We start from the raw sequence: 21618 nt of genomic DNA, 5'->3' as shown, positions 1-21618 counted from the left end.
GAGACAGGGAAAAGAGCAGGGAAGCTATAGCAGTGTGATCAGAGCTTGCACCAAGGTGGTATCAGTCAAACAATGGTATTTTTTAAGCACTTACTATAGGCAGAGAACTGTACTAAGCACTTGAGAGAGTACAATACAATAGAGTTGGTAGGCACAGTCCCTGCCTACAATGAAGTTACAGACTAGAAAGGGAGACAGACATTAATGTAAGTAAATCATTTGTAATATATAAATATGTATGTAAATGCTGTGGTTTGAGGGTGGGGTGAATATCAAATGCCCAAATGTCACAGATCCAAGTGCATAGAAGATACAGAAGGGAGAGGGGGCCCGGAAAAAAAGGGCTGAATTGGGGAAGGACTCTTGGAGGAGATGTGATAGCTGCTTGGGTGAAAAGGGAAGGACAGATCTGGAAGATGTGATGTAGTAAAACTGGTAGGATTTAGCAGTTGACCAAATGAGGAAAGATCGTGGGGTATCAGAGATAACACCAAGATAATTTTCTGGGACAGGGAGGATGGGGGCATTTTCGACAGAGATAGGAAAGTTACAGGAGAAATGGGGCTATTGAGAAAGATAAGTAATTCAGTTTGGGATATATTGAACTAGATGTGGAACAGGCCATCCAAGTGGCAATATCCTGCGGGAAAGGGGGTACAGGATTGCAAATTAGATGAGAAGTCAAGACTGATGAGGTTGATTATTATTGTTTATTATATATTAAGCACCTGCTACATGTCCAGTGTGCTGGGGCAGATACAAGTTAATGAGTTCAGAAATAGTCCCTGTCCCACATGGGGCTCATTTGGGAGTTATTTGCATAGAGGTAGTAGCTGAAGCCATATGAGTTCTGCCCTGTTGTGTCTTTCCACATCTGTTATTGTTCATTTCAATATTATATGACATTCCCACACTAGATAAGGAAGTACTGGGCTAAAAAAGAAGAGAAGTGGCGAGAGATGGAAAAGAAAGCACTGCAGCGTTTGGAGCAACTAAGGAAACTGATGGCTGAGCAGGCAGTTAGAGACCATGAAAGGTAAGAGGAAAGATTTAGAAAAGGTTAATGTTGAATTGGTCATGAATCTTCTCTATTTTGATGTGTTGGGTCATCCAGGGTTTTTTTGCCAAATGAAAATTTTTTTCAGTTCCTATAAAAGATAGTCACACATGAGAGCTTTATTCTAAGGAACAAGTGCAGTGGGACTCTCTCTTTTAAAAAAATGTTCCAACAAAAAATTTTTTATGAACACTTGTTTCTGCTATAATTCATGTTTCCAATATGCATTTTGGCTGAAATCTGATTAGGGATTTAGGGAACTATCTTCCAACAGTACAGGGCTCTTGGCCTCAGTGTGCCAAGCGTTACAGAAGAAACTGCCTGTACCATGCATGTGCGTGATAGACTGAGTACCATTTCCAGAGATTTTCTTGACATGAAGTTTCACAAGAATTCACTCTCCACATCGTAGGACATGTATATTCCTAGAAAACATATATTTGCCCCACCCTCCGCCCACAGGATTTATGTACATATCTGAAACTTAGATATTATACATTATTTATCTTAATGTCTTCCTCCCACTGTACCGTAAGCTTCTTGTGGGCAGGGAACATGTCTATCAACTCTTGAACTCTCCCAAGTGCTTAGTACAGTGTTCTGTATGCAGTATGTGCTCGGTCAATACCACTGATAATATTGTACTCCCCCAAGCTCTTATTACAGTCCTCTGCACATAGTAATAATGATGGAATTTATTAAGCTCTTACTATGTGCAAAGCACTGTTCTCAGTGTGGGGGAGGTTACAAGGTGATCAGGTTGTCCCACGGGGGTTAATCCTTAATCTTAGTAAGCACTAAATAAATACCACTGATCGATATGTATATAAAATTATTTTCCATTTCCCAGTTTAGAAGACTTAAGAGTTACTGAAAAACATCTCAACTTAATTTCTGGTCTTTATTGAGTGTCACTGTGGGCAGATGCTGTACTAAGGACTATGAGCTTAACTTTATATTACTTCCAGAATCCCTTGGGGATGTAGTTGCTTGATAAGAATGTCATTTTGCATTACTGAAATTGAGTAGAAGATGCATAGATCTCACACTTCCTGCCCCAGGCTAAGGTCATTGGCTTCACACTCCCTTTTTCACCTGGCACTTACCCCCTGCTACCTGGAGGGTGGAAGAAGGCAGTTGTAGAAGCTGGGGCATGACCTTGACCTGTGACCCTGAGCCAATTCGTCTGTGGGACAGCTCCTGAAGACTCTAAAATGGTGGTTTCTGTGGAGATAAGAAGCAGCAGAGAAGCAGCGTGGCTCAGTGGAAAGAGCACGGGCTTTGGAGTCAGAGGTCATGGGTTCGAATCCCGATTCCACCACATGTCTGCTGTGTGATCTTGGGCAAGTCACTTAACTTCTCTGGGCCTCAGTTACCTCATCTGTAAAATGGGGATTAAGACTGTGAGCCCCACATGGGACAACCTGATCACCCTGTATCCTCCCCAGTGCTTAGAACAGTGCATTGCACATAGTAAGCGCTTAACAAATGCCAATTATTATTATTATTATTAGATAAGGCACCAGGGCTCCAGGGTCGCTGCTGGCCTGTGTGATTGTGGTCTGTTGGATCTGCGCCTCTGCTTCTGTGGCAGGCTCGGGCCATGGAAGCTGGGCTGCCCTAGTCAGGGAGGAGACTGCTCCAAGGACATTAGTGACAGAGGAAAGGTTACTCCAGGCCCCTTTCTGTACTGAGTTCAAGGCAACTCATCTATCTCTGTCTGCCTCACTTCTTTCACTGTGAAAGCCATCCATCCTGCCCAGGCGAATGGCCTAGAAACAGTTTCAGAATTTGGGCCCCCGTTCATTTTCACCTTTTGTTCCTGGGGCTTTTGAAATCTCTATCTGTCGGTACCCTTCTTTACTTTTCAAGTCAAGCAAGCATGTTTCTAGAAAATCCGGATTCCACATGAAGTTTCTCAAAAATAAATGTTAACAAGCATAAACCAAATCGAGTTATAAAAAGAGATTTCCTGAACTATGTTCTTAATATTGAATCTGGACTTCAGTTCCCATTCTCTGGATTCCAAGCCCTAGCAGAGAGCCAGAAGCCAGATGATAATGTAGAAATGAGGCTTCAAGATCGTTCCCCTGCAGCCAACTAAATCCTCGCCCTTCCGGCTTGTGGTGCTTCAGTGCGAGGGAGCCCAATCAAAATGCCCAAGATACTGACAGAGCAAAATCAAGCCAGCTGCTTCCTGGAAGCTCATGATTAAAACATTTTTAAAATCCACAAGACAAGTCAGGATGAGTCCTCCAAATTGGAGTAAAAACTTCCATTTGCATTTAGGAGTAATAAAATAGGTGTCATAAAATTTATGTGAACTAAATAAAGGGTTGGCCCAAATACCAGGCCATATTGCATGGTGTAACTCCCAAATTTTCACACCACTGAAATGCCTGTCCATAAAATATTAATGAACACAAACTTTCTGTTTGACCATTCTCCATTAAAACTGCTACCTCGATTGTACTGTTTCTCCCTTTAGAATACCCTTACTGTGAACCCCATTCAGAATTCCTCTTCATTTGAAGCCTGGTCCTGCTCGCTTTCTCCTGAGTATCAGAGTAGCACCTCAGTTTCCTCAGAGTAGCTTCTCTCCTTGTGGGGAAGGGAGAGGAAAAGGCTGAAATATGCTGTGGCTACTTTTCCCAAAGCTATTGGGCCAGAATTGGATCCCAGCTCAGAGAGACAATTTCTTGGTGGTTTTTAACTTAAGGAGTGTCTGCCTGGGAAATAGGGAGCCCATTCTTCCCATTGCATGAATGGAGTCTTTCTATAGCCTTGGGGTCTTGTGCTTGGCTAGGAGGTAGTGACAGATTGATTGGCCATTGCCACTGAGTTGCCCTGATTAGTGTCAGCCTCCTTGCTGACCTCCCTGACTCATGTCTCTCCTGTCTATACTTCTGCCCAGATCATTTTTCTACAAAAAAGCTCAGTCCATGTTTCCTCACTCAACAAGAACCTCTAGTGGTTGCCCTTCTACGACCACATCAAACAGAAATTCCTTACCATTGGCTATAAAGTACTCAATCTCCTTGCCGCCGCCTCCCATCTTAGCTCTCTGATTTCCTACTGCAAATAAGCCCTCACACTTCACTCCTCTAATGCCAATCTACTCATTGTACCTTGCCCAAGTCCTGTTTCTGGCCTGGAACTCCCTCCCATTTCATATCCGACAGATGATCACTTTACCCAAATCTCCTCCAAGGGGCCTCCCCCAACTAAGCCCTCATTTCCTTTTCCCACTCCCTTCTGCACTGCCATTTATTCACCCCACCCTCAGTTCCACTGCACTTACATACATATCTGTAATTTATTTTAACGTCTGTCTCCCCCTCTAGACTATAAGCTCCTTGCAGGTAGGGAATGTATCTACAAGCTCTGTATTCTACCCTCCCAAGTGCTTAGTGCAGTGCTCTGTGCATAGCAAATGCTCAATAAATACAAATGATTGATTGATCGATTGAGCACCTTGGTGGCTAAAAAAGCTGTGAGGTTGTAGGGAAGCCTGAGCTTCCTTCTCACCCCTGATTTCCACACAGCTGATATTATTTATAATCAGTCTGCAGAAGCATAAATCATTTCTGAAGATGGAATTAACTCTTTTTATTCTACAGCAATATTTTTACACTTCCTCCAGTCACTCAGCCCAGAGGTCATTTGGAACTCTATTGATGAACCCACTTTCCAGCACCTCTTAACCGTGAGTCTGCTGTTGGGTAGGGACCGTCTCTATATGTTGCCAACTTGTACTTCCCAAGCGTTTAGTACAGTGCTCTGCACACAGTAAGCGCTCAATAAATATGACAATGAATGAATGGTCAAATGGAATTAACATTTCTCTCTTTTCAGAGACCAGCTCTGTTTTTCTATAAGTGTTCCTTCCTTCCAGTCTTGCTGCTCTTTCTCAGTAAAGGAGGGGAGAGGATCTGATAAGAAATCGGGTGGCCTCCCTCCTCCCGTTCCAGAAACAGTGCCCTGCTTTCCATCAGCGTTTCTCCCTTACATTCGCAAAACACAACTGCTATCTTCTATCTTTTTCTTAAGGTGGCTCCAGAGAACTGGAATCCAGCCTCATCAAAGGAACTTCAGAAAGCCCGTTAGCCCTAAGATCTTGTGTTTCCCCAAAGACCTTGAATCCCCAAAGCCTCAGGAGCTGGATTTTCTTAAGGATTTTCTTTCCCACAGAGTATCTTGAATTCATTCCGAACTGCTGCTTGCCTTAAAGAGGTTTATTTGCCACATCAGGCATCATACACTGCCCCAGACACATTAATAGCTGGCTTTGGAATGCAAGGTCAAAATGCATTTCAGGATTCCTAGAATTGGGGCTGTGAGAAGTCAGCTTCTTAAGCAGGTGACCTTCTGAGCAGGTTTCAGTGTAGTAACAGGGTGGTCATATCTGCAGAAGGGCCAGGTGTATTTTTGGAAACCTTTTCAGTCCATAGTTAACCCCTTAGGGCAGAGCTCATAAGGGCCAAGGTAACCTTAGCAGTAATTTATCTCTGCTTTCCTGAACAATAAGGCGAACAAATCTGCACGGGGTAAACCAAGCTTCTGTTTGAAAAGAATTTGCAGAATCAGCATGTTCCTTAATGGTCCTGACAAAGTCTGCCTGTTATCCAGCTAATGATAAGGGGATTGGCTACTACTGCCTCTTTGTTGTAATTCAGAGTGGAAGATTGGGAAAGTATTAACACGAGGACAGGCAGACAGGGCTTTTTTTCTTTAAGAATCTGCCCTAGACCAGGCTTCCTGATTCTGCTCAGTCAGTAGCTGCTGCTTAGGCTAGAGACCTGCTGATACCCCCTTCACTCCAGGCCAAATTTATTTGAGTGGCAACAAGATCGGGAAGTAAGGCTGGGGGTTGGAAAAACTTTGCAATGTTATCTGTCAGTCTAATGGACATGTTGACATCAAGATTTCCAGGACAGTCTCTTGGTCAAAACTAGTGGTATGAGGCTCAAAAAACATTAGTCTGGTCGGCATGGGGCAATAACTCTTGTCGATAGGTGGGTACTCGAAGTTAGTTCCCCGTGGATCTGGAAAATTCCTTTGAAAAAATCAGATAAAGCCAATGTCTCTGTTTTGCCTATGTTGTGAGAGACTCCGCTTCTGAAGGATGAGGGAAGTAGGCTGAACCGGAGGGAAAGGCAAACCTGGAGCCAGCTGCTTTAACGTTAAATTGGTTTTTCTAATCTGGTGGGTGTTGGGGTGCTTTGCCAGCTGCAGGGGAGTTTACGGCTATTGCATTCCACTGAGTAGTAAAACCAGATGTTTTCTGCTTCTCTCAAACTTGCATGTCTCCTTTTAGCATTGTGCAAAAAGTTTGCATGTTTTAACGTCAGCTATAAATGTCACTTAAAATGGCTTCATAAACTCAAATCTCAAAAACTTTAATGAGATGTTAGCAAAGGACTTCACCAGATACTTCATAAACATTTGATACAGATTTCTTCTATTCCATGCACTTTACTGGGGTAGATATTCAGTGTGGATTCTAATGTGTATATAAATGGCTCTGTTGCCGTTCATTAAATTTCTGCCAACTAGGTCCCCATTTCAGGATGTACTGAGTGATATAGACCAAAAATTTGTGAGCCAGTAGACAATTTTAGATCCTTGGCGAGATTGTCTATTTTTAAAAATGCATGTTAGTGCAGCTCTTCAAAATAGAACCTGTCTGTGTGCCCAAGGCCCTAAATCACGGAATCGTAGGTGGGAAAGGATATCAAAGAGGTAGTCCATATGCCGGCTTTCAGCCCAGGAGGAGAATTACCTTTCTATCCTCTAGAGAAGAAGCTTCAACATCTCCTTCTGTAATTCATTCCAAAGTCTCACAATCCTTCTACTGTTTTACATCAGCCAAGCCTACTTTTCCTCAATGGATTTTTTTTTCTGTTGTGATCTCTGTGTTTACCACAATTCCACGTGGAGCAAGCACATGTTTAGTGCCTAGCAAGCACTCTCAGTGGGTGGGCTGTGTAGATCCCACACACCTGGAGAAGGAACACACCTCCAGCTTTGCCTCAAACCAACCCCCTGGGGAGCTGACCTCTTTGGGTCAGTCTAGTTGACAGGGAAAATCTCAGGCTTTTGATCAGTTCTTGCTTTTCTCCAAAGCCTTGCCCTGGTTTAGGTGACCTTAATCAATCAACCAGTGGTATTTATTGAGTGACTACTGAGTACTAAGCACTGTACTTTGGACTTGGGTAAGCTCCCTGCCCTTGGGGGTCTTTAAAGCTAATGAGGGAGATAAAACATACAGAAGTTACTATGAGTAGTGGGAGAAGGAAGAACAAGGATATGGCTAAAAGTGTATAAACATATCTGGATGAAATAGCTGAATAAATCATTGAAAGTACAAATAACATATAGTATTAATATATATAGTTATATACATAGGTGCTGAGGATAGGAATAAAAGATCTAAAGGTTAGGTTGATGAGATTAGGGTGCCGTGAATTAATCCAGGAAGGTATACTGGAGGAGACAAGATCACTCTTTCCTTTACCTAAAGCCCAAGCAGGCCATCAAGATAGAAGAGGTAAAAACATATTCCCAAACATATACCCATATCAAGCAGGGACAAGTATTTACAAAGTAGACTGGACTGATGTTATAAATGGCCCCTCCACCTTCAAAACCTTTTTAAAATCCAGCCTCTGTCAATAATTCTCCTCCAATTAATTCTCAACCCAACAGCTTCCCTTAGTACTTTTCTATTTATATCCATACTCAGTACTTATGTATTTTCACTTGCACCACTCATTGATTGATGGCATATTCAATTATTTATTTAATTACCTCATCTTGACGTATTTGTACTACTGTCTGTAGTAACCTTGTTCTTCCTCCTGCTCCCACCATTTGTAAATAATTTATTTGCCTTTCTTCCCCATTTGATTGCAAGCTCCTAGAGAACAGGGACCATATGCCTTTGCTTCTGGTGTGATATCCCAAGTGCTTAGTAGAAGGTTCCATGCAGGGTAGGCACTCAATTTAACAACACTGGCTGATTTATTGACTCACTAGTGCAATACAGATGATTTTACTGTTTAAACTGTTTAAATGACTTGCATTTGAGTGAAGAGTAAGAGTATGGAATTTTAGAATTCTTTTGGTTTGGTGGTGTGTTCCTACCAAGCTCAGAGACATCGTCACTGCTATTACCTTGGTCAAACCATCCTCAAGGACCTTCCCCAGAGCCTGCGTTAAATCTGTAAGTTTAGATTTACACTTGGGGCTACGGTATTTTCAAAATTTTTATTTTCTCTTAATTTTCTAGAGTCCCAGTAAGTTTATCAATCCTCTAATCATTTTTGTTGTTTACTCCTGGGAACTTGCCAAAAAAAATCACAGTGGCCTAAAAATGATCTCACCTTCATAATACTGCCATTAGGGCCAGACCAATAAAAAATGCCTTTTATTTAGTGCCCGTATAGTGTGAGACACTGTATCAAGTGTTTTGGGAGAACTCAGGAGAAGCAAGACACACTTTCTCTGCCCTCAAAGAACTTGCAATCTGTTGTGACAATAAGATTAATTATCATAGTTCCAGAGGAATATACCCAAGAGTCTAGAATGGGGTCCACAGGAAAAGTTATAGTGTTTGGAGATATGGATGGAAGGACTTAAGTATAGTGCTCTGCACACAGTAAGCACTCAATAAATACGATTGGAAAAAAAATACGATTGAATGAATGAGTTGAAGCAATGAACAAGGTACAAAATACTTATAAAATAGCAAATTGGCATCTGTTATTTTTAATTTCAGTGCTTGCCCCATTTCTTTAATAGGCTGCCATTCTGACTTGATTGCATTTAACAGAGACATTTGTTATCTAGTTTTGTGGAAATCGGTATGAAAGGAGGGAATGGCAGGTGAAAACTTATTTTGGTACAAAGATTCTATTCTAAGCCTTCCCTGCCTGTTGGCGGGGAAATTAAAATATTAAATACAGAACTTTTCAGCCTTTTATTTAGGAACATAATTCATCAGTAAAATAACTCTGAGGGGAAATTGATTGAGAGGGAGAATATGCTAAAGGGTTTGACACCAATTAATCACAGAATTTTAATGACTTTTTTTTTAACAGTAAGGGACTTCCAGTATGCCTGGGATCAATCACAAAGATTTGAATTTTTAGAAAAATTAAAAATCCAATATAGAACACATTTTCAAAAATCAAGTAACTTGAGAACACAAGTCTATATGGTGACCATTCAACATGCTTTCATAATATTCATCACGGGCCCCTAACCCCTGGATTTGGGTGATATTAGAACAGTGATAACAAAAATCCATGCTGTAGGCAAGTAGGAATTTAAGTAAAATTAAAAAATTGTACTTGCAAGCACTTTACTTCTTCAGACAACTAATGCATGTGGCCACTACAGAAAGTGTTATTGTACCATGCCTTGGAAAGGTGAAAGGTAAAATTGTATGGGCTGTTACATTATTTTGCATGGTGATAGATTTTTTTGATCCTATACTTGTAGGTATATTTTGAATATTTATATTCCTTCTCCCTAACCACTTTGTACTTGGAACTTTATATTGCGGTGTTGCATTCTAAAAAAAAACCCACCAAAAGACCCTTGTAATAGTAGAGAAGTAGGGTGGCCTAGTGGAAAAACCTCAGGCCTGGGAGTCAGAGGACTTGGTTCTAATCATCAATCATATTTATTGAGCGCTTACTGTGTGCAGAGCACTGTACTAAGCGCTTGGGAAGTACAAGTTGGCAACATATAGAGACAGTCCCTACCCAACAGTGGGCCCAGCTCCACCACATGTCTGTTGTGTGATCTTGGGCAAGCCAATCAATCAATCAATCAATCAATTGTATTTATTGAGCACTTACTATGTGCAGAGCACTGTACTAAGCACTTTGGAAGTACAAGTTGGCAACATATAGAGGCGGTCCCTACCCAACAGCGGGCTCACAGTCTAGAAGGGGGAGACAGAGAACAAAACAAAACATATTAAAATAAAATAAATAGAATAGATATGTACAAGTAAAATAAATAAATAAATAGAGTAATAAATACGTACAAGCACATCACTCCAACTTCTCTGGGCCTCAGTCACCTCATCTCTAAAATGGGTGTTAAAGCTGTGAGCCCCCATGTCCCACATGGGGGATATGTGTTCAACCTAACTAGCTTGTATCTGCCCCAAAACGAAGTACAGTATCTGGCACAAAGGAATTCCTTAACAAATACCATAAAAAATCAGTAGTAGTAGAACTCATCACTTTTGGCTCTACATTCTTCCCAATTCCTAATCCCGGATCCGCCACTTGTCTGCTGCATGACCCTGGACAAGTCAATTTCACTTCACTGCTTAGAGAGGCGGCATGGCTCAGTGGAAAGATCACAGACTTGGGAGACAGAGGTCATGGATTCTAATCCTGGCTCTGCTATTTGTCAGCCTTGTGACTATGGGCAAGTCACTTCACTTCTCTGTGCCTCAGTTCCCTCATCTGTAAAATGGGGATTGAGACTGTGAGCCCCACGTGGGACAACCTGATTACCTTGTATCTCCCCAGTGCTTAGAATAGCGCTTGGTACATCGTAAGCACTTAACAAATACTTATGAGAAGCAGCATGGCTTAGTGGAAAGAACAAGGGCTTGGGAGTCGGTGGTCATGGGTTCTAATCCTGGCTCCACCACTAGTCAGCTGTGTGACTTTGGGCAAGTCGCGTAACTACTCTGTGCCTGTTACCTCATGTGTAAAATGGGGATTAATACTGTGAGCCCCACATGGGACAACCTGATGACCTTGTATCTACCCCAGCGCTTAGAACAGTGCTTGGCACATAGTAAGCTCTTAACAAATACCATCATCATCATCGTTCTCTGTGCCTGTTACTTCATCTGGAAAATGGGGATTGAGACTGTGAGCCCTGATTAGCTTGTATCCACCCCAGTGAATACATTGTGTACGGTGCCTGACACATAGTTTAACAAATGCCATGATTATTATTCCCAGTTGCACTATATTTTTGCAAGCTACTTCTAGCCTGGAGGATTGCTATGTCATTAGTGGTTGTGGACTGAGGTGAGCCCAGGGATGATTTTGTACACATTCTTCATCCTTTGAAATCTCTAAAACGTTTTCCAAAGAAGAGCCTTTCTTTTATTCTCAGAGCATCTGCAGTACATTAGTCCTTCTGAAGGCTATATCAGCTTCCTATAGCTCTAGGGTCCCCATGCCAGTGTGGCTTGCATGTAATAAAAGAAGCTGCTTTGGTGATAGATCAAGCACAGGAACAGATTTAATACTACATATATGTTTGGTTTTTTTTAGAAACTGCATAATATTGCAAATGTCACTTTTAATTTTAGCTCATTCTGGTCAAATTTTGAGCATATGAAAATGGGAAATGCCTTACTGGATTAAACCAGTGTGTGTGTGTTGCTGAAAAGATCAATGCAAGACCTGTAGCCTTGGCTGTCTCTTGTGTCATTGTGGGCAGGGAATGTGTTTATTATATTGTTGTGTTGTGCTCTCCCAAGTGCTTAGTACAGTGCTCTGCACACAGTAAGTGTTCGATAAATTTGATTGCGTTTTTATACTTGTTTATAGCACCTGATGTTGTTTTGGAATTTGCCTCTTTATCTCTGTCCTAATTCATTCATTCATTTAGTTGTATTTATTGAGCGCTTACTGCATGTGAAGTTTCTGTTCAAAGAGAGTTGCGCCTTTCTTGATTACAGTGATCTAGACTCATCTATCTTCAGCAGTTAACTCCGAGTTTTCAGCTGGGATGCAATATTGTCCAAGGTTTTATTTTAATGCGCCCTTTGTTTCCTCTTTCCTCCATGCTTCTGGTTTTCTAATCTCACCTCAGCATACAGCAGCTGTTTGGCTGCCTGCTGATGTGCATTCTCCTCACATATCCCATCCATCACAGCTGTATTAAGGTCTATAAATCTAGCTATTGAAGACTAGCTTCAATAGATCAATCTTATTTATTGAGCGCTTACTGTGTGCAGAGCACTACACTAAGTGCTTGGGGGAATATAACAGAGTTGGTGGACAAGTTCCCTGCCCACAAGGAGTTTACAGCCTAGTGGAGGAAACAGACATTAAAATAAATTACAGATATGTACATAAGCACTGCCAAGTTCTGTGTGACAGGGTAGACAAGTTCAAAGTATGGTGAGTAGTTTGGTGTTAGAGGAGCAAAGTGAATGTGCCGGGTTGTAGTAGCAAGTGGATGAGGTAGGATAGGAGTGGGCAAGGTGATTGAGTGCTTTAAAGCCAATGATAAGTTTCTCTGTGATGTGGAGATGGATGGTGAATGAAGGGTAAAGCAAAAGTGAGGCAGGGTAGATAAAATGAGAGCTTAGTTGGGGAAGAAGGCCTCTTGGAGGAGATGTGATTTTCATAAGGCTTTGAAGGTGGGGAGAGTTATCATCTGTCAGATATCAAGAGGGAGGAGGTTCCAGGCCAAAGGCAGGACATGGGCAAGAGATCAGCAGCGAGATAGATGAAATCAAGTTAGAGTGAGCAGTTTGGTGTTAGAGAAGCAAAGTGAACGTGTTGGGTTGTAGGAGGAAGTCAGAGAGGTAAGATAGGAGGGGGTGAAGTGATTGAGTGCTTCAAAGCCAATGGTAAGGAGTTTCTGTTTGATGTGGCGATGGATGGGATTCTTGAGGAGTGGGAAAATATGGACTGAACGTTTTGATAGAAAGATGATCTGGACAGCAGTGAAGAATGAATTGGAGTGGGGAGACAGTAGGACAACAAAGAGGCTGGCTCAATAGTCAAGGTGAGATAGAATAAGCATGCTTCCTTGTAGTATCAATCAGTCGTATTTATTGATTGCTCACAGTGTGTAGAGCATTATACTGAGCACTTGGAAGAGTACAGAACACAATCCCTATTCTCAAGGTGCTCATCATTTTGTGATCTTGTCTTGCCATGTAGTGATTCTGTCAGAACTTGTCATGGCATAGGATTTGGGCATCTGTGTGGAGTCCAGGTCTTTCAACCACATTGAAGAATGCACCCTTCAGCTCTTCTATAAACTTCCAGTTATAGCCGAATCTCGATGTCAGCCACAGTAACCACACACTCTGAGCCAGTTTCCCAAAGACTTGATGGCCCTTTTTGATTTGCCTTTCTCCTTCCTTATCTGTCCTCTGTCATTGAGCAATATGTTACTTAGCTAGTAGAGTTCAATGACAGTAATCAACACCATGGGGATATAAAATCTCCAGTTGCAGGCCCAGCCTGACATGTGCTGTCTTTTCTAGGGTAATTTTGCAAAAACATTCATGAAATGTTTACTGACCTAAACATGGTATCATCCTAGGTGAAATCTATTACTGACCTATAGAACTTTGTCAAGTAATCAATCGTATTTATTGAGCGCTTACTGTGTGCAGAGCACTGTACTAAGCGCTTGCACTGTACTAAGCGCTTGCACTATACTAAGTAATGACATCATATGTGTGTGTTCACACACGTCTATGCTTACTGTGTACATAAAACTATGCACTTTTAAGTAAAGCGTAAGCACTTTGGGGGTTTTCAAAAGAAATACGGTGTAAAATTGTGCACCACTGAATATCTCGTATATCTCTAGTATTCATTCATTCAATCTTTCAGTTGCATTTATTGAGCACTTACTGTAAGCAGATCATTGTACTAAGCACTTGGGAGAATACAACATAATAATAAACAGACACATTTCCTGCCAACAACAAGCTTACAGTCTAGAGAGGGAGACAGATAGTAATACAAATCAAAAAATTACAGATAGATACATAAATGCTGTGGGGCTGGGAGGGGGAATGAATAAAGGGAGCAACCAGGGCAATGCAGAAGGGAGTGGGTGAAAAGGAAAGGAGGGCACAGTTAGAGAAGGCCTCTCTGAGGAGATGTGCCTTCAATCTACAATCAGATCGTGAATTCAATGAGATCTGGGACAATTAAACCAGCAGCTATATTACCTGCAAGTTTCTTGTCTCTTCATTGATTTTGCTTATCTACTGAGTTCTTTCATGGTGATAATTGGATGCAGCTTCACTCTGTGGACCAGTCTGAGAAGTGGGCTGTTGGAGAAAGCCCTCATAGCTCCCTCATTCATTCATTCAATTGTATTTATTGAGCACTTACTGTGTGCAGAGCACTGTACTAAGTGCTTGGGAGAGTATAATACAACAATAAACAGACACAGTTTACTGCTCCTTCCCCACTGTATGTCTTGGATACTAGTTTTCTAATCACATCTGGAAAATTCTACCCCTGGCAATCCAATCCATCAAGTTGGTAATGATGAGGGAGCCATGCTCTCTCCCCCATCTGGTGGGAGAATTAGGGAAGAAGGACCTTAATCTGTGTCTCTTCATTCGTAACTTGACAACTTCATGCTGGTTCCTATGATGATAGGTTTCTTTCCCTGAGAATAGAAAATGGTTCCTTTTCCCAAGATTCACCCACCAGTCTGTCTTCAGTGAGAAGTAAGGAGAAAAGTGAGGCTAAAAAGAAATATTTAGAAAAAAACTGGATTCAAATTTGAGACAAATTCTGATTAGAAGGAGAATTGAAGGATTCAGTGAGAGAGGAATGTGATTATCTCAAGTAATTTGGAAACTGAGCCTTTTAAATTATTTTCCCTCTAAAGAAGACACAAATGGAAAAGTACACTAAAGGTAAAATTTCCCAATATTGCTTTTATCGTAGGAGCGATACTTGAAGAATGTGATAGTTCTCAAGGAGGTGGGGGAAAAGTGTTCTGCTATACTAGTTCAGGAGAAGCAGCATGGTTTAGCAGAAAGAGCCCGGGCTTGGGGGTCAGAGGTCGTGGGTTCTAATCTAGGCTCTGCCATCCGTCAGATGTGTGACTTTGGGCAAGTCACCTAACTTTCTGTGCCTCAGTTACCTCATCTGTCAAATGGGGATGAAGACTGTGAGCCCCACATGGGACAATCTGATTACCTTATATGTACCCCAGCACTTAATAGTGCTTGGCACATAGTAAGTGCTTAACAAATACCAACATTATTATTATTATTATTATTATTATTATTATTAATAATAATAATAATATAAAAGAACTTCAAATTGTAGAGTGGTTATCTTTTCTGATCATTTTCCACCTTGCTATAAAATCAAAGTTTACTTCATTGCTGTATGCTGCTGAGTCACTGGTCAAATCTCTGGCCTTTACGATCATTTATATCCATGGCTATAAGAAACCTGGAAAGGAAGAAAGCAAGTTAGAGAAGCAGCATTGCTCAGTGGATAGAGCACAGGCCTGGAGTCAGAAGGACCTGGGTTCTAATCCCACTCCTCCATATGTCTACTGTATGACCTTGGGCACCTTAACTGAATCTTAACTAAACACTTAACTTCTCTGGGCTTCATTAACCTCATCTATACTGTGAGCCCACTGTTGAGGAGGGACCGTCTCTATATGTTGCCAGCTTGTACTTCCCAAGTGCTTAGTACAGTGCTCTTCACACAGTAAGCACTCAATAAATACGATTGAATGAATGAATGAATGAATCTATAAAATATAGATTAAGAGTGTGAACCCCATGTGGGCTAGGGACTGTGTCCAACCTGATTACCTTGTATCTACGCCAGTGCTTTAGAACAGTGCTTGGCATATAGTAATAATAATAATGATGGCATTTGTTAAGTGCTTACTATGTGCAAAGCACTGTTCTAAGCACTTGGGGGATACAGGGTGGTCAGGTTGTCCCATGTGAGGCTCACGGTCTTAATCCCCATTTTACAGATGAGGTAACTGAGGCTCAGAGAAGTTAAGTGACTTGCCCAAGGTCACACAGCAGACGTGGTGGAGCCGGGTTAAGAACCCATGTGGATTAGAACCCATGTCCTCTGACTCCTAAGCCCGGGCTCTTTCCACTGAGCCATGCTGCTTCTCTAAGTGATTAAGGACCCAAATTTTATTAGTCTTATTCATTTATTTAAATACTTTAAAAGGAGAGGGATGTGATTGTGGTGAAAATGACCCTGCTATAATTAGATGTGTAAGCAGAAAGATTTTTACATTTATTTGCCTATGCCACAGGAAAATACAAATAAAAATGGAGGGGGAAAGATAGCAATCTTGAAAAGCAAAAAAGGGGATCATTTATCATCTGTTGAAATTGTCATTGAATAAATTAGAAAAATGACCTCAAAAATCAACAATATGCATCCCAAGAAATAAATATACTTTATTATTTGTTTTGAGTATGCATATGAAAGTGATTTCAGTGAAATCAGGCTTACCAGAAATTAGTGCCTGTCAACAATACTTCAAGAAGTAGTTACAAAATGACTAATAAGCCCAGCTCAATTTTCTGCTTTTAATTTTTAAGTGCTTTACCTAAATTCACAACCCAAATTGGCAGGATTAAAAACATTCTAATATCTGGGGCAAATCCTCAACATGTTTTCCCTCATTTCATAATGTTTATGCAGCATTTTGCAGATTAAAAGTACCGTATAAGTGCTAAGAAAAAATAATTATTTCTTGAGAAAAGTTATTTGTGCGCCCAGTAGCGCCAGTGGAAAAATCACCTCAGTTGAGGCTAAAATTGAAAACCCATTTGGGTATTTTCAACCTCAGACCAGGGCCACCTTCCAACGGTAAGTGAGGTAAGCCACCACCTTAAGGACTGTATGTGTGTGTTAGGGGTAGGGTAATAAATGTGATTTCCCAGCATGTTCATTTCCAAAGGCAATGCCCGTAGAGGGCCCTTTCAAAAGATGGTGGTGTCTGGCTCTTTGCAAAGATGGCAGGGAGTCAACCCCTCTCTAATATGGAGGCTCCACTGCCCTTCATCAGTATGTCAGTGAGGTAGGAGTGATCCATTAGCAGGGTACAAGTTAGGGTTTTGGAGCTTAGTTTCCTGGCCCACTTGATCAAAGAATGGCTGGGAGAGCTTGTTGTGAGCAGGGAATGCATCTGTTTATTATTCTATTGTACTCTCCCAAGTGTAGTACAGTGCTGTGCACACAGTAAACACTCAATAAATACAGTTGACTGACTGGTGTGCCCAGGATAGTGGCAACATAGTGCCAGAAAAGCACTTTTTGGCAGTAATCGTGGATGGTATCATTACATTATGTTGTGCACCTGCCCAGCATAATAAAACATTGCCATATAGAACATGGAGAATCATCATCATCATCATCATCAATCGTATTTATTGAGCGCTTACTGTGTGCAGAGCACTGTACTAAGCGCTTGGGAAGTGCAAGTTGGCAACATATAGAGACAGTCCATACCCAGTAGTGGGCTCACAGTCTAAAAGGGGGAGACAGAGAACAAAACCAAACATACTAACAAAATAAAATAAATAGAATAGATATGTACAAGTAAAATAAATAAATAAATAGAGTAATAAATATGTACAAACATATATACATATATACAGGTGCTGTGGGGAAGGGAAGGAGGTAAGATGGGGGGGATGGAGAGGGGGACGAGGTGGAGAGGAAGGAAGGGGCTCAGTCTGGGAAGGCCGTGGAAGCCAGCCCTGACTTAGTGGCATGTGCCACTATCTTTATCTGTATGTGTCCAAATGTATTGATGATGATGGAATTTAAGTGCATACTATGTGCCAATTCATAAGCTCCTTGCAGGCAGGGATCGTGTCTACCAACTCTATTGTACTCTCCCAAGAGCTGGGAACAGTGCTCTTCACATAGGAAGTGCTCAATAAATGCTATCAATTGCTATGTCAACTACTTGAGAAAAGTCAATCGTGTTGACACTTTTTTGAGTTTGAGACCATCTGTACTTTGAAAAAGAGAAGTAGGAACCAGGGTCAAAACCTAGATATTTTTCTGAACACTTTTTGAACTTCTCACAGAAGCAAAGGGAGTTGTTCTTAAATTTACCCTAAAGATTGTAATAATAGTAGTAGCATTCATTAAGTGTTTACTGGGAGAGAATGAGCAGGTGGAATTACACCGGGACTCTGTCCCTTGGGAGGCTCTCAATCCAACAAAAATCTCTTACACTCAGATACTGATCATTCAGAATGTTCAAGGGAAAATGATTAACGAATTATGAACAAGCTCCCCTCCTCCCATTTCTAGTTGCAAGCTTTTTGTCGTGACAATGGTGCTCTGGTCTTCAGGATTAACTGAGCTTCCTTTTCTGATCCAAGTTAATGCTGCACCTGGTTCAGCAGCAGCTGTTGCTTCTGAAAAATATGGTGCATCCTCCCCCACAAGAGGGGAAAAAAGTAATACCTGTTTTCCAACACTTTCAACTTCGCAAGCTGCAAGATCGGCAACCAGACTGAGTTGACTCTGTAGCACAAGTTCCAGCCGTACTGAGTTAAGCATCTTCCCAATTTTGTCCTTCAGAGCAGTGGTCTCTAATATGAGGGAAATGACTGCACAAACCAGTTTCCAGATGACTGACTTGGTCATGTGGCTGCATTTCATGAATATATGAATACTTGACTTGTTTTTTTGTCCCTTGTTTCACTTTGGACAAGGAAAGGGCTTTTTTTCTTTTTAAACAATCACATGTAAGTGGGAAAGGGGAGAGTTTCCCTCCTTCTGGTGCTGTTTCTGTGACAAAGACTGAGAGGTATGAATCCTCTCTCCCTGAGCAGCACTGAGGACTTGAGAGCAGTGCAGTGGAGTGATCTCTCTATCTCTCTCCCAGTAGCTCTCCTGTTAGACCATGCTAAGTGTTATTGGCTAATTCACGTGCCCCTTAACACTTTTTTAACAAGTCAGTCTCCTCTGAGCAGAATTCCTCCACACATTTGTCTCTAAGCCATCAGTAGTGGCTGTTAGAAATTGGAAAGTGGCACAGTACTACTCAAAGAACACAGGTGGCTACCCTATTTGAAAAGGGAACAGCTATTTAAAAAACCCAGTAAGGGTACCTTCTGTTGATTCGCCTGTAAAGTAACTGGGGATGGAAGGTACAGAAAAAACTAAGGTAGATCTTTCCTGACACACATATAGGTTTAGATTGTGAGCAATACAAAACAGAACCAGTACTGGTTTTTAGATTTTTTTTTTCTTTTTTCTTTAAAAAAGCTCTGAGCCCTCCTCCACTGGGGTTCCTGGTGCCGATTTCGGGGACTGCCATGTGGTGCCAGAATTCATGCCGAGCTGGGAGGGGAACACGAAGGCTTTGGAGCAATTGAGGGTTTAAGGAAATGTTCTAGGATCACACAGAATTGGCATGCTTCCTTCAGATGGCACATGTGATGTCAACATGTTACAATGTATATGTCAACCATGAGCACTTACTGTGTGCAGAACACTGTGCTAAGCACTTGGGAGAGTATGATATAACAGATTGGGTAGACATGTTATGTTCCCTGGCCACAACGAGCTTGACTAACATATGTGATGTCACAAGCTCCTCCTCGTTGCGTATTCAGAAGAGCCATAAGTGACCACCCTAGGTAAGTACCATCTTTTAAAATCAGTTGTGTTTTCTTCTTGTTTCGAGTTGAAATTTTAAAGGGCTCCAACAGCTCTTTAGTAGAGGGAGATTGATAAAGGAGAGCCATGTTTTTGCTGCCACCTACAGCTGTCAAAGTGCATTATTTTAAAGTATCTTTGAAATAAAATACTCACAATAAAATATGTAGTAGTCAGACCAGATTTTTATTAATGGATGGTAAGATTGACGTGTACTTCAGTCCTGTCTCTTTGCTCTCCCACTTAAAATGACATTTCACCAGCTTCTCTCTGTGCTCTTATTTACAGGGTTAAATTCAGGCAAGAGCTACTAGAAAAACGTTTGATGGAGAAAAGAGAAGCTGCCCTTCAGGAAGCACATGAAGAAGAAGAGAGAGAGGAGCGGCTCAAAGCCCTTAGACAACAGGTGCTTTTGTTCAATTGGAATATTTTCAATATCCACTAGAGATTGCTATAAGGGCTCTCTGATTCACTGTTGTTAATGGCAGCAGTGAAACCCAACTTTTTAGCCACACGGCCTCTGTGATTGCAAAGTGATTTTGGAAGCTTAGTGAATTTTTCTTCAAAGGGTTTTCAACATAGAGTTTCTCCAATCTGAGCAAAGCATAGTTGCCAAATTGTCCTCCCACCCATGGAGTAGCCTGTTTTCCAATGAATTATCTCAATGTGATTCACATTAGGAGTCTTCTGGAGCTTCTACCAGGGTTGGAAACAGCCTTCAAATAATTTGCAAGCACTGATTTTTAATACTGAAACACAACCACCAATTGAATGGTGTAATAATTCTGGCACACCATACCTTTACCTTTTCCCGTAAGAAGAATGTCACCATTCTGAACCTATGCTCACATCTAAAGGCCTCCAAAAATCACCTTTTCTGTATTAGCAAATCATGTTTGCAATCCTTGAAAAACTGAAGAGGGTGGCTTTTGTTGCTTCTGGATTCTGTGACTGGAGGTCATTAAAAATGTGCTAAAATATACAGTGGTTTTTTAATGGTATTTAAGTATTTACTTCGTGCCTGTCACTGTACCAAAAGCTGGGGTGGATACAAGTTAATTAGGTTCGACACAGTCCCTGTCCCACGTGGGGTCCATGGTCTTAATCCCCATGTTATTGATGCAGTAACTGAAGCACAGAGAAGTTAAGTGCCCTGCCCAAGGTCACACAGCAGACAAGTGGCAGAGGTGGGATTAGAACCCAGGTCCTTCTGACTCACAGGCCTGTGTGCTATCCACTAGCCAGACCGCTTTTCCTGTTGCTAAGATATTCAGTCCACATGATTATGTAGAGGTTTGGTTTATAAAGGAATTATTATAATCCACTCCCCCTTCCTTCTGCACAATACGGAGAGTTCCATTTGCAGCAGAGAAATCTCAAATTCTGCCAAAGGATCTTAATTTTTTCCATAAAGCCAGCTGGTTTCCAACCATATGGCCCTCGCTGTCTAAGCAAGCCAGGGGTAAGGACATCTCAACTGTAGCAAAGCCCTAGGCGTGCTTTTCATCCAGTTTTAAATATCTTCAAAAAGCTGGCAGGGATTTAGGTGAGGAAGGGATACCTGGTACATATTTATTACGCTATTTATTTATTTATCTTACATGTACATATCTATTCTATTTTATTTTGTTAGTATGTTTGGTTTTGTTCTCTGTCTCCCCCTTCTAGACTGTGAGCCCACTGTTGGGTAGGGACTGTCTCTATGTGTTGCCGACTTGTACTTCCCAAGCGCTTAGTACAGTGCTCTGCACATAGTAAGCGCTCAATAAATACAATTGATTGATTGATTGGTGCATTATTCTGTCCCATACATGTGGGACAGAAGAGAATGAGAGCAATGTAGGGGACTTCCTACAAAATGTAATCCAAAAAGCAAAACTGAACTTCAAATGATAATTCTGCAAGACTCCAACTTCTGGCCACCAACAATGATACTCTTCTTGATTCCTGTTCCTTGACTGGCAAAGACCAATCTATTCAGAGGTGGTGGAAGTGGGGTAGAAATCTAGAGATGGCTGTACCAGAACCCTTCTGTCCCACAGGTCTGCAGTTCATTTAGTAACTGGCAAATGATTGGACACTTAAGATGCTTAGAAACAATCATCTCCATCGCAATGCTGAATC

The 21618-nt window shown here is 41.4% G+C and overlaps 1 protein-coding gene across 3 annotated transcripts in view; it reads left to right on the top strand.

Annotated features, from left to right (window-relative positions):
* CCDC148 (coiled-coil domain containing 148) overlaps nucleotides 1–21618 on the top strand; it is a 147846-nt gene that overhangs the window by 121640 nt on the left and 4588 nt on the right. For all 3 annotated transcript variants that reach the window (XM_038751570.1, XM_038751572.1, XM_038751573.1), the window contains 2 exons: nucleotides 918–1036; nucleotides 19783–19900. In XM_038751570.1, coding sequence (XP_038607498.1) covers nucleotides 918–1036; nucleotides 19783–19900 — 237 coding nt within the window. The remainder of the gene's footprint in view (nucleotides 1–917; nucleotides 1037–19782; nucleotides 19901–21618) is intronic.

Source organism: Tachyglossus aculeatus, chromosome 9, assembly GCF_015852505.1.
Source record: "Tachyglossus aculeatus isolate mTacAcu1 chromosome 9, mTacAcu1.pri, whole genome shotgun sequence".
Classification (NCBI taxonomy): domain Eukaryota; kingdom Metazoa; phylum Chordata; class Mammalia; order Monotremata; family Tachyglossidae; genus Tachyglossus; species Tachyglossus aculeatus.
Note: the sequence above shows the minus strand (reverse complement) of the source record. Positions and strands in the feature narration are given on the sequence as shown.